This window comes from Formica exsecta, unplaced genomic scaffold (genome assembly GCF_003651465.1).
Source record: "Formica exsecta isolate Colony F162 unplaced genomic scaffold, ASM365146v1 scaffold149, whole genome shotgun sequence".
NCBI lineage: Eukaryota > Metazoa > Arthropoda > Insecta > Hymenoptera > Formicidae > Formica > Formica exsecta.
In genome coordinates this window covers 1,046,542-1,060,550 of record NW_021848818.1, presented here as the reverse complement: position 1 = coordinate 1,060,550, position 14,009 = coordinate 1,046,542, and the positions used below count along the sequence as shown (strand labels likewise).

The 14,009-nt window shown below is 36.1% G+C and overlaps 1 protein-coding gene across 6 annotated transcripts in view; it reads right to left on the bottom strand.

Moving 5' to 3' along the window:
• The window catches only part of LOC115246353 (sodium/potassium/calcium exchanger Nckx30C), a 61,796-nt gene that overhangs the window by 22,219 nt on the left and 25,568 nt on the right, over nucleotides 1-14,009 (bottom strand). For 5 of the 6 annotated variants that reach the window (XM_029825101.1, XM_029825102.1, XM_029825104.1 and 2 more), the window contains one exon: nucleotides 11,254-11,542. In XM_029825101.1, the coding sequence (XP_029680961.1) occupies nucleotides 11,254-11,542 (289 nt within the window). The remainder of the gene's footprint in view (nucleotides 1-11,253; nucleotides 11,543-14,009) is intronic. The other variant, XM_029825103.1, reaches the window with a different exon arrangement.

The following is a 14,009-nucleotide window of genomic DNA, read 5'->3' as shown; positions in this document are numbered from 1 at the left end:
CATATTTTATTACTTGTCTCACTCACTCGACCGTATGTTCAGACCGAATGTTCATTTTAATTTATATTATATAATNNAAAATAGAAAAAATCTAAAAATAAAGAACAGGAAGTTTAGGAAGAAAGAAATTTTCAATTATTAATTTGAAACAAAAATTTTCTCATAAATTTTATGTTATCTCCTTCATTCATATGAGAAAACGAATTTAAAAAATCAATGATATATATAAATTATAATTTTTTTTAAAGAAATTTTTCAAACCGCTTATATCGGTCGGATAGACTGTATATATGGAATATATTTTGAGTAATTCTGTGAATCATTATCAGATTGCTCTTGTCAAAAAGTATCGCGGAATAATTAACAAACCTTCACTATTTTCGCGAAGCAGCTGTGAGGTGCTCCAAATATGTCGGTTACCGCAGCTCGTGCAAACTTTTACTGTTGCTCGCTAGAAACGGTAGCAGGTCAAAACAAAAAATGGACGAATGCAAAAAAAAAGTGGAGAGACTGAAATTCGGTATTATATGGAAATAAAGTAGAATCGTTCTCGACACATTGACGCAGATCTGTTATTTATTTCGGCGAGTTTGTTATTTATTTCGGCTCTATATGCAACGTGGTGTCCATACACGTGCATCAATTTTGTTGTTTTTTTTTCAGAAATTAGAACTACCCGTACGATGCATAAAACGAGTACATGACGCTTTGTAAAATTTAAAAAAGGGAACGATGATATTGTGCAAGAACGATAAAAACCTGCGATGCGTCTGTGTTAGTAGAACTGTAGATTTTGTTTCAATCAGATGTGAGGTTTCGTTTGAAAAAATAATATCATGTTTTAATCATATTTGCAGCTTACATTCTCATAAATTTATGAAAAAGAGTCGGTCGAAATATATCCAGCGATAGCGAAAGGTCGTCACGCAGCGTGCCGAGAGCAATGTCACGTCGCAGCGATATTTTTCACAAACGAACTAGATCAAAGGCCACAGCTTGATTCGAGATCGATTGTAATATGATACAATCTAATAAACTGACCGAACTGTGATCACTACTGTGTCCGTAGCGTGAATCGAGCTTAAAAGGGCCGCCTAATTCACCGCTTATCGTGCTTCGTGTCAAGGGATCACAGATCTGCGTGCCGGTGGCAGCAGTAGGTCAAAGAGAAAAAGCTCGTGTAAGTGGCCTTCATCCCCAAAGGTAGGAACGAGGCGAGAAAAGAAAGGCGAAGTGCCCAGAGCTTGAAAGTAGAATGCGATGGTAGTATCGACCCTTAAGCTGCCCGGAGCAAGATGGGGAGCCCTGGAAGGAAATGGGTGGAGAAAAGAGAGCGAGAGAGAGAAAGAGATCGGTTGGCTTTCGTGTCTCAATCTGTTAAACTTACGATTACTAGCTTTGGCATGGAAGAAGTTTCAGTCAGGAGTGTAACGTCGAGAGTCGGAGACGGGTTTGGAAATGGTCTCGACAGGGCACCGTTAATCCACAAAACTCAATCAATCGCGCGTTTATACTCAAAGCGAACCGGCTCTATAATTAATTAAAAGCATCAGCTGTCGAGGATGAAAGAAGCGAAATGATGTCGAATAATGCGCGAAGGTAACAACGTGTCCGTCGGAAATATTTCTGTACCTGCTTGACAGCGAAAGGAATTTCTGCATAGTTAAAGCGCGAAAAAAGGTAACAAAAAAATGTGTTTCTTCTGGTATAGAATAACAGCTATGCTAGCAGGTAACATATTTACTAAGTCGCCGAATCAAGCGGGATATTATTTGACCGCGAATAGAAGACGGACTTTAAGTGGATTTAGCTATACTCGCGTTTAATTAGAATTAGATATCGATCGATGATCAAAGAAATTTATTGGATTAAAATTACTGTGTAAAGCTAATTATATTAATATTATGACTATGTTAGAGCATTTTATATTAGACCACTTAAAATGCAAACTGCAAATTGTTCTAAAGATTGCAACCTTCTCTATTAGATTTTTTTTTTTTTTCGATATTTTGTAATAATAGAGAGAAATATATAAGTTAACTTTAAGAAAGTATCTTTTAAAATTGTTTTTTTTTTTTTAAACATTATTTGTCAGCAAGAAAGACTGAAGCTCGAAAAGAAATTTTACTGTGTATTTTTAGGGGGAGAATTCACATGTTGTAGTATGTAACAAAATAATATTTTTATATTTTTAATTATTTACAAACACAAATTTTATTTCTATGATAAAATAAATTTAATTTAAAAAACTTATGTAGTTAATATTGTTTGTTCTAATGAAGAAAGTAAACAGACTAAGAGTGTTCCGGTGTGCTTTACGTAATCGCCTCATTTATTTTAACATGATAACGTATCTAATGCACCTACTTTCGAAAACTCAATATTCGTAGATTATAAGTTCAGGTTGCATAGAGAGAGAAAGAAAGATATCTATAAATGAAGAATTATCAAATTCCTGAAAGCACATCTGCCGATTAAAGACGAAATCTTTCTCACAGAAACAGCGCACAGGTTTCAATAACTCATCTCAGAGTATCCTTCCTTTTAAATTCAAGATGATTACGATAGTACCGGGGATAACGAGTTCCGCTGTCATCCGACATCGTTTAGCAAATTATACAGAAAATTAAATTCGACTTCGAATGCTGCGCACTTCGCTCTTGCCATTCGTAGGCCGGCAACGGATATTTTCCAGATAATTAAGGAATTTTTTAAATATTTTTGTCCGGTCTTTCATACATAAATCGAAATTGGAAAATTATAGAAAACGATATCGATTTAGAGCTGATTCTTCTGTTCTTACAATTGAATTTTGTAAAACTCGATATATTACATAATTATTAAAATGTGACCAAGAAAAAAACATTTTCTCAATACATTATTACTTTTAATATTAGCCAACCGTACACTTGAATAATCGCATCAAGAGATTCTTGCTATTTGCATCCTGTTACAGCCTTACATTCTCGTAATTTCAGTGTACCCCGAAGAACTATCAGGAAAATCGATACCATGCTTCTTTTGCCAAACACTTTGACTAAGGACGATCGATTTTGTTAACCGGGGCCTCTCATTGTCGGCCGGTATCGAATACTGCCTCGCGTGTAAGCGATTAAGGCGTGGGTGCTAGGTAATTCTAATGCAAAACCCGACGTGATTGATTGCTCGCACTCGCGCGTTGCCTTCTCGGCCAGAGAAACCGCAGGAATACACAGAAACCATCACAGGTTCTGTTAACTTTCGGCCACAAAGTGTACTCTTTGTTTCGTTAAACGTCAGTCAAATGTATAAAAATATTTATACATTGTTGTTTTTTTTGTATCACATATATAAACAACTGAATCCAATAATTGTAACTTTTTCTCGTTAAAATGTAGCGTTGTACATATAAAACAGTACAAGCATTAATAGAATTAAAAAGATAAATCTGTACTTCTTTATTGAATGATATTTTTATGTAAATATTTTTTGACAAATTATTCTTTTTATAATAAAAAGAATTTTCAGAAAATTCAGCTTTCTATATCCTGGTAGAATAAAACTTTGACATTTAAAAAATAAACGTGTAAAGCTATCGTATAAAATTAGTTATTATATCCGTCGAGAGATATGTATTATTAATACGATTCGAATGACTGTGTCGAAGATTGCGCATAACGCTTATACGAGATGTCACTTATACGCGCGTGCATAATCTGGTGATAAATAATTCGACGACTGTATAAAACAGAATAAAGCAGATAATATCGTAACAATAGTAATAACGCAAAGTAATAAAGTTTAACAAACAGGTTGATGCATCTTTGACCTACTGATGTAATTGTAAAGTGCTATATAAACCAAGTTCTAGAAAACTTTTTTTTTTCTAGAGGCGCTATGCACTATGAAATCTATCGGGTGAAAGTAAACGGCTTCACTTCTCGTGTAATTCTCTAAGGGTAATAACAAAACATAAAGTAAACATTGCATAATTTTTATATAATCTAAATTCTTTTTATAGTATAAAACATTTTCGCCTTTTGTACGCTTATAATGTCTAAAAATATATGACTGATAATTTTTATAATTCTCTAATGCAATATTGAAAATGTATTTAATACAAATCAAAGGCACATTGTAAGATTATTTCTTTTTGTAAGAATATAGTTTATGTGCCAATCTCCGCAATTACAATTTCTTGTAGTCATGTATGTCTCGGGATTAATTTGTGACAAAGTTTACATCTCCGACGAGACCTATTTAAGCTTCTGTATTATTAGTTCTTTATTAATGAAGATTCCAGTGTCCAGAAAAAAAGTTGGTTACTAACTACGTCCACCTCTCATTCTTTATTTATTTTCATTATTAATTGCTGTGAATAATTTTTCTAGAAGAGTATGCCAATAATTAGCTTTGGATCGCTTCGACAAAGTATTGCATTGCGTTATAAATTGTTAAAAAGGTATCGTAAAATTGCATCCAATAAGCTAATTCATCTCTCTTGTGATTTATAATAATCTATTAATCTATAAATTTATTCTCTGTTTTGCTTTAATTAACGTAATGCTTTGACATACATTTGAGGAGCACACAACCTTACCTCCCCCAATATAAAACGGCACAGTTTGTATATATTCTCTCACATAGGTCGATCGGAAATATTTCGATATCGCGTACTTGCAAATAACGAGAATATGGAAATTTTTGTTCCAAGGTAATTTTAAAAGAAAAGGGAAAAAGATACTTGTGTCAATCGAGATGGGATAGAACGCTGCACAAACTGCGGGTCCGAGAGAAAGCGCTGTAGAAATAGCGGGTTCTTGGTCGCCGTCGTCGGTATTATCTCGAGTGGTGTCTGGATGACGTTAAAGCCTCGGAGTTAAAGGAAGGGAAAAGGAAGGCAAGCCCCAAGTGCGGATTCGCTAGTTACGATCGATACGCGACAGTTTCTAGGTCAGGGTCCCGATACACACTCGCCACCACCGCTCACGATACGCTCAAAACGCGTCCCGCGCAAAATTTATTCGAAGCCAAGCACCGAGAGATGTTGTCGCAAACCTCTGACAAAACGCTGCTTCCGTTTCCCTCCCCATTCTTTTCTTTTCCGTCTCTGTGATGTCGTGCTGCGAGACCGGGAGTCTCGGTCGCAAAAAGCTGCAAATGCATGGAGTCGAGGCTTACACACGCGGATCTACTTCAGCGTGTAGGTTTGAAGGATGTAACGGAGAAGCAGGAATTCACTGTTTCCTCGCGTGAGGAAATGGGACGGTGTACGTGCGCTTTTGAAATCGCCGTATTGAACGTTTCCCACGCTATCGAGATTAATGACGTGCTTCCGTCGCGAGGACATTCGCGACAGATATGTAGGTGGAAAGAAAAGAACGCTACGTGTGTATGAAGTGTATATGCGCGCGAGATTCTACATCGCGTTATTTCCACGCGTGTGCGACAACCGAGTGTGTATGTTTGCCTGTAACAACCTTTCTCGTATTCTGCTGGACATGGAGCAATTTTAGGAAACTAGCGTGCATTGTCGGAATATATTTTTCTTTTCTTACATAAAAGATTTGTATTTTGAAATATGCTTTGAAATAAAGAATTGTCTTTCCAGTCTCGTACAATGCAATGTTGCGTATCGATACATTATCTAGCAATCTCAAAGTTTAGATGGTTGGCTTATATCGTGAGATTAAATGGCGGCACGGATTCAAGTGACACGAGACATGTGCACGTTCGAGTGTGTCACTAGGAAACCGAACAGACATCACTTGAGGTATTACGGGCCGTATTTACGAGTGACACGAGTCATCATGGACAAAACATCCAGTTAAAAGAGATGTCAAATGATAATATGAAGCCGATGAAAAAATATTAAAATTATATCAATGAAGAAAAATTCGCTTCGAAAAATATATATATGTTATATATATATATATTTATAACTTATTATATCTCTAAAAGATAACAAGTTTTTGATTTATGTAAGGATTATATCTCTTTATCCCTCTTAAAAATTTGTGCTCGTTAAAATTATTTCTCTACAAAGGGTTTCTCGTTTTAAATATATTGCAAAAGGGTCAATGCTATCATGAAAAAAGAAAGAGAAGTAGGCAAATATACGGACTTTTATTTTATTTTTGGACATTCTCGGTAGTCCGAGGAAGATCGATGCTGGAAATTAACATGCTCTCGAGTCGAATGGTCGCAACCATTGTTTCGCGCGATATAATCCGAGCGTTTCCTCACATCAACGTTGCATTTTCTTTTTTTATCTCATGATGAGTACGTGTCGCGAGTTACTATTATAGTAGAATTGGAGCGAAACGCTCGAAAATGACGATTTTGAAAAAAGAAGAAATTGAGATTTATGCGGTAAATATCACCTCAACGAGGTATGATTCATTAAATATTATCACCACTAGTGACCCTTGTTAAACGAGTGATGACACCGGCACGACATACGCTCGTAAAAACGTTTACAATTAATCTCTTGAGAATAATGCGCATATTATTTGACGAAAAAGAGACGACAACGACGTACATGCATTAGACACGAAATACAATTGTCACAGAAGGGAGGAAGGAATATCGAGGATAATTTACCGGCGTAATCCGCGACTTATCAGCCTAAGGCGGAATTGCTCGGTATGTAATATCGGCATGTAATATTATGATTATGTACTCTGTACAATAGATCGATTATCCATCCTTTCCGATATCTTTGTAATACACGAACATTGGCAACACATTTATTGCCGTGCCTCTCAGATGAATCGCGCGATACAAAAGATTCTGCAATCGTCGTATAATAATTATAATAAATTGTTGTAGTACCTTTTAAGCTCTCGGCGATACAATCTTTTTAGTAATAATTTCCGAATATCAATAATTTATATAATTATAATTGCTTCTCAATCACGTCGCTTTTCTTCTGTTTCCGAATGATATTTTCACTGAAACGAAGGAAAAATAAATTTTTCTAAACCCGCCGATATCTTTTCTTCTTCCAGGATCCCTTCAACCCTAGAATTATCGGATCAATCTAATCGGATTATTTATTTTTAAAAACGACAGAGTGAGATCCGTTTCTTTCCGCGGCTCTCAAATGAATTCGTGCGACGGCGTTTGTTAACCGTTAAATTATGTACAGAGAGCTCGTGCACGGCATGAGATTGATAAAGATCTTAATTCACGAGCGAGCCCGGCAACCTCGTAGGATTGATTTTGGAATCGTCTATGTACGTACATAGAGGCTGAAGACGGTTACACAAATAGGTCAGGTCACACGCTACTACTGCGAAGAAAAGGGTGACCATCTATTAGATCCTTTCGTGCGATTTGCCACCGCCGTCGCGTTTTATCCACTAAGATAAAATTTGAAATGTACTTATTTTTTATTCGTATTAATACAGACATAACAGAGTCAAAGAGAGTGTATGTCGACAGCGAGATTGTTTCTTTCAAAGAATTCCATCTCCATTTTTCCGCGTTTGGATTAATAAAGCATTAACCGGAATTGCAAAACGAACTTAAATGATACATCGCACGTTGCCTTTAAGCCGACATTTTCCACGAAGATTTTCTCGTCTCTTACGATTGTGCGCGTACTAAATGGTCCGTCGCTCTGTTTTATACATTATCTATTTATCGATAACGAATAAGATTGATGAGCATTGGATCTATACGTCGGAGAACCGAGTTAAGGGTCGCGCGTCACGGCGCGGTTTTTCAGTGAGACGAGGCAAAATTCGGGCCGTTGCGTCGTAACTAATCCGGTAATCTGGAGTGGTTCAGAAAATGGAAAGGTTATCGCATTTTCCATTTTCCGCTTTTGTTAATACCGCGCTCACGCGTATACGGCAACTGTGACACACGGTATCACAATAAAATGATGTTCCCTCAAAGCGCGCTTTGATCTATAAATGCGGATACAGAATGTCCGCGAACAAGAGAGAAATATCACGGACTCGTATTCATTTGTTAGTCCCTGTCGTACCAAAGCGATGCTTTCACGCGTCGTATCGACGCGCATTTAATCTTTCTACGTTCTCTAATAGCGTCGATATATATCGCGATTGCGTATATCTAATATCCTCTCGTACGTATCAGGCGTCTTTAATAAAACAAAATTTTATTCCGTCCTTAATCGTGATTCGACATAATGATCGAAGATACGAGTACTGTTCAGCGGAGGAATCAATAATTTAATGATCCGAATATCTATAGTTGCAAGGATGTTATATAAAATCCAGTCGTGACAACTATTTGCAATGACATTGATCGTACATGTAACGATAAACTTGAATGAAGTCGTATTCAAAGCTTTCTCGACATATCAGATGGAATTCTTATCGATTAACTGTATTTTAGTCCAAGTCTTATGAATTATTTACGATATAGCATTTAATGGAAAGACTCATTGACGTGGCGATTGAATGAGATTCACGTTATAATCAAACCAAAGCAAATTTTTTCATTGTTTAACTATTAACAATTTTTTTCATTGAATTTATTCGGTTTTAGTTCCGATCATAAATAGTTAGATTAAAATTATGCATATATAATAATAAATACTTTACATTCACGATGGTCATGAGTATGTGTAAGAGTGACGGCAAACGTGTATATGTGCTAAAAAATATTCAGTCACGAACGCATGGGAGGAGGGAAGTGATGCGAAAATAGTTGGATATGTAAAAATATTTATTCATGAGACGAACGGAAACATACTTTGTAAGCATGTAAACAAAGTTCTTCAATATATAGAAACTACGTTATTTAGTAGTGAGTTTCTCCTTTTACAGCACAGAAAATAAATTAAAGTCTAACGTAGCGTTGACACGGGTTAAACGAGGCGTTAAGTATCAATTATTATGGAATGACATTTAAGTCAATATAAAGAGCTTGAAATAACGAAATATAATGTGCATACTAAATATTTAAAACAATTAGCGTTAATAATTTAGAGTGAGAAGTATCATCATGGCATTGCCATTCTACGCTTCCAATCTCCACCGAATTATTTATTAATGGACAGGCTATAACCTGAGGCCCGTTCTTCGGCGATCACGTTCGTCATCGATAACTATTTTTGGACGCATCCCAAATACAGTGAAAATTTAAACCAATCAAGCTCTAAGGGCGTTCGATACAAAATTCCTGCAAGAGGGGCTTTTATCGGGTTTATATAGCATATATACATATATGTAGATGTAACGTCAATAAAATTTAATATAATATTTATAACTTAATTAACTTCATATAACTCCATATGAAATATAATCCGTTATAGTATGATTCTAGAATTCTATAGCTATAAGAAATCGAGAAATACAAACACACTGTTCTTTACGCATTGTAAGTACATATATCGTGCATTAAGTGGTTTTTACCGTTACAATCGATATGCATAATGTAAATCCCACAAATAAACTCAATGCAGCAAAAAACTAATATACACGCACACAGTTACATTTTTCATGAAATTATAGTTGTCAAGTCTCAACATGCATATTCCGAAAATGTGTACACCGTTTTTATTACACACACATTTTCAGATTTCCGTTATGACAAACATTAGAACAATATTCTCAGTGTTTGACTTGACAATCTGTGCAAAGAGCAAATGTGCAGAAGAAAGAGAGCTTCCCATTTAATCTGTTTCCGCGTGATTCCCGTTCCTTTCGAATGTCAAGTTCGTTTTTTATGTATGACAAAATAATTGAACAATTTTTAAATTATAGAAAGAAGAGGGATTGCGCGGCGTTTTCTGTTTTTTGCGTTAATATAAAAATTGTATGGAAATTACAAATATTATAAATTGTTAAAGTATACGATTTATCTCCCGGAAAAAATTCTTTTCCAATGATAATATAAATTACAATGTCCGAAAATGTTAATTTGAGATCTTTCATTTGAAGTTTTCACAACATATTATACAGATTATTAATTTTTTAAATTTGGATAACTATTTTTTTTACTTGTTTATCACTAAGAAATTGTGAATTTATTAGTCAAATTTAGCTGCGAGGTCTCTTACTGTGTGAAATTTAATTACAGCATTTAAATTACGAGAATGAAATTTTATCTCACGCGGTGAATTTTCGAAAAGATTAAAGGTTTAAGTATATATACACACACGTACATATATATATATATATATATATATATATATACAGCATACATGTATACATATATTAGTCTGTCTGTCTGTTTCCGTAAAGTTGTGGAGTTTTTATTAAAAATGGTCGCACATAGTTCTACATTTAAAAACACTTTATCTGTCGAGCTGTCGGAAATTTTGCGACTTGTCTGAAGGAAATGTCGTCGGAACGAGCTTCCGAAAGTGCGATTCAGCTTGCCTACAGCACTAATACTATCGCAAAAGCCTCATCTATCAATTCTACAAAGTAACATGCATACAGCTAATAAAAAAGCTATCAGATAGCATCACAATTATGTTTTTGACTGTTATCTAAGCGAAAATTAATAATTGTAAAGTAATAATTGAGAAGTTCGTTAAGTCGCGATAGAATTGTGTTGCTAGAAAAAATCTTGTTATAAGCTGCGTTTCGCGTCATTCTACTACGAGAAGTTCTTAATTGGAATCAATCAAGCATTTATTAATGTCCATTTAAAATTCCGCGAGAACTTTGTTATCACTGCTAAACTTTTTGCGTGTTCACATCACGACCACTTCAATCTTGTCTGATTTTTTTGTATAAAAGAGAAAGAGAGAGCTATAAAAGATACATCTATATTTATATCATTTATTTATTCTAGCAAGAAAAAATTAGCTTCGATGTTTCATTGCTTTGAATAAACATATTTTACATGTGCAATATATTTGTTATTAAAAATTGTTATTAAAAAAAAAAAAAGAAAATATATATGCATACTTTCTACGATATAACAATTCCACATTTTTCGACGTGCAGGATATCGAAGCTTATGAAAAGATTAAACCTTTCTTGTAAATGTTATCGAGAGCAGATTACAAGACTTTTACAAGATCACAATAAAATTGCAATATGTTTTTTTTTTTTCAAAAAGCTTCTAGCATCAGACAACAAATCGTATCGAAGAAAGAAGTTAAAAATGATCGTAGAAGTGGACGCAAGTGTGTCCATGTAATTATTCGCGTATTATTATCATTCACACGAGACGCGAAACGCGCAAGAGACAGAGAGAACAGGTATTTCCGCAGATTTAGACGTGCTAAACAGAAAAGCCATAAGCTGCAAGCGAGAGTGATAGAGTGTGGAGTTGGTATACCGGCGCGGGACTGACCGTCGTGGAGCGGATCGATCGTGTGGATCATAAGCTGCAGCAGGCCGTGACGGAATTTAGCATGGCTCTCCCTCGAGTGAGAAGACGGGCCCCCGCGGGCCTGCTCGCAGCCTTGTCCGGCCCCGGTGCCGCCGCCACCCCCGCCGCCGGCGCCGCTGCTGCTGCCACCCCTGCTGCTGCATCCGGCCTCCCCTGGCGCCGGTATGCCGCTGCTTCCGCACGCACCCGACACGCCACCCACGCTCGTCTCGCTACTGTTAGTCGCGTTCGGATGCTGCTGAAACACACACACAATGCCATTTCGGCGCTCAATGAAAGCTTTCACGATTGTCGATGCTGTTCACCGTGAGTTTACGGTATGACTCTATTCTATGGGGGGCGGTTTGAAAAAAAAAAAAAAAAAAAAAACGGACCCGTCATTACCGCGGCGGGTTGTCCGCCATGATCAGATGATAAAACTTTTCTCTACGAAGGAAATTCGTAAGATAACATGTCCCACATGCATTGCCCCACCGTCTCTGACTGGAAAGAAATATAAGGGATGAAAATTCGTGAACGATTTTGACTTATTATTTTGTATTATGTTTTGCATTGATCGTTTTATATACTCGTATCTATCAGAATGAGTAATTTTCGATTGTTATATTCTCCTATTGTGAGAGATTTATCTTTTTTTATTGACTAATTTTTTATGATTAGAAGCAGTTACATATATCTACTTCTAATCAGGATTATTATTGTCAAAATAATGGAACTTTTACAAAATATAAATTTAGTCGTGTGTACTATGTAAAGCAGATCAAAATTGCGATTAAAATTCGTGTTTCGTAACCGAGAATGGTATTGTGGCCGGATAATTAACACTGTCGGTCCGCGTGGCAACAAACCACGTTACTGCGATATTTAAGCATTAGCACGCGGTGCTTTAGACCATATGTGATAAGCATATTACACCCTTTTAGTTTTACTTATTCATAAATAAAGTAGTTCTTTCGTAAAACGTACGTAAAACACGTAAAAAAACTTTTGATTCATATCTAGATATAAAATCGAGAGATGGTGTCATTTTTATTTTATGCGTGCTTAAACAATAGAAGAGTTAATTTCACCTTATTCTCGATGCTCAGATTGTACGGAATTGCATTCCCACCCTTAGTAATGACATTTCGCACTACACCTTTTGCATAGGAGAAATGAAAAAATAGAAAGTAAATATATTTCTCTTCCTGTCCCCGCGGACATGTTCCGGCGTTCGAGCGTGTCATATTTTTTTCGTATATTAATCGACATGAATTATATATATATATATAGAATAGTTTCGACAATATGTATAGTTGAACAAATAAAATAATGACGAGATTGGATCGTGTCATCGTCCGTCGGGTTCATGCCACGATGTTTTCCAATTACTTTTCTCCCTCAGGGACGACATCAACTTTCCCGGCAAAATTTGCGAAACGACGACAGCAAAATAAATTCGAGGGATGATGTTCGATGCGCATTAGTAAATCGTCTCTCGCGATAACTTCCACGGAGCAACAAAATAATAATATCACTCGGAACGACATTATGCCAGTTGCTGCTTGTCGCATGTCGCAGTTTGTAAACATTCTACAGAATAAGTTTCTGTTACAGGTAATACGATGTTAATTACTATAACAAGATAACTTATGCAAGGAATTATGATGTATTATAAACTGTATAAGATATATAATGAGAAATATTTTAGGAATAAATTCTTTTTTCTCTCTCTTTTGAGTAAAATTTAGAATCGATCTCTTTTTGCTCTGAAATGTGTTAACATTTTAATTTTTAATTTTTCATTAGCATTTTTCATATTGTAATATCGAAATACGCGTCAGTTGATAATTTGGGGAAAAGGATTTTAGTCTCTCTTTCTCTCTCTCTCTCTCTCTCTCTCTCTCTCGCTCTCTCTAGCTAGATTAGTTTCATTAATTGATAAAACTAATATAGTTCGTAGTATCCTATGCGACGAAGATGTTACGTGAAAATTGTGTTAACCGATAACGATATTACAGACATGTCCTGTGCCTGGAATATACTGTGTGATTTTGACGCCGCTCTGCGAAATCTCATAATGCATAATCGAATCGGCGGCCTTGTTATAATCTAAAACATGATAATCCAATTTTAAAGACTATTCGGATATTAAATCTACAACACTTCTAAGATCCAGCTGCGACAAAATGATAAAAATTGATGGGACTAAGAATAACGTTTACTTCAACAAAGACTTTCAACGTTCGATCCTCGCATACGAAATAAATAGTTACAGCTATCTTGCTTATATTGTATATATGTGTGTGTACAGAGAAGGTTTTGTATTTTAGTTAACAATTGATATTGTTATCCGCGAGTGAGTTTCTGACGTAGAACGTAGGATGGACGGTTTTCCAGTGGGCGATGCGTGTGGGCTTTGCCATCAATAGCGGATACCTGCCGATGATACGAATGGAGATAGATGCAAGTCTAAAGCGGTAAAGCCGGGAGAGACCTCATAGAATCGCCGAGCTGCGACAGCAGAGATACGGGTTTCTGCCGTTGTCAATCTGTTGTCAGGGTAATGAACTTTCTAATTACCAGAGGCGCGCCTGCAAAACCCGATTTGAATTTCGAGACGGCGCGGCGGCCCGTAGCCGCAGAAATTATAACAGGATTGCCGACACGTCGCAGCTCTGCGACAACTTTCGGAGAGATTACTACTCAAATATTTAAGAGCG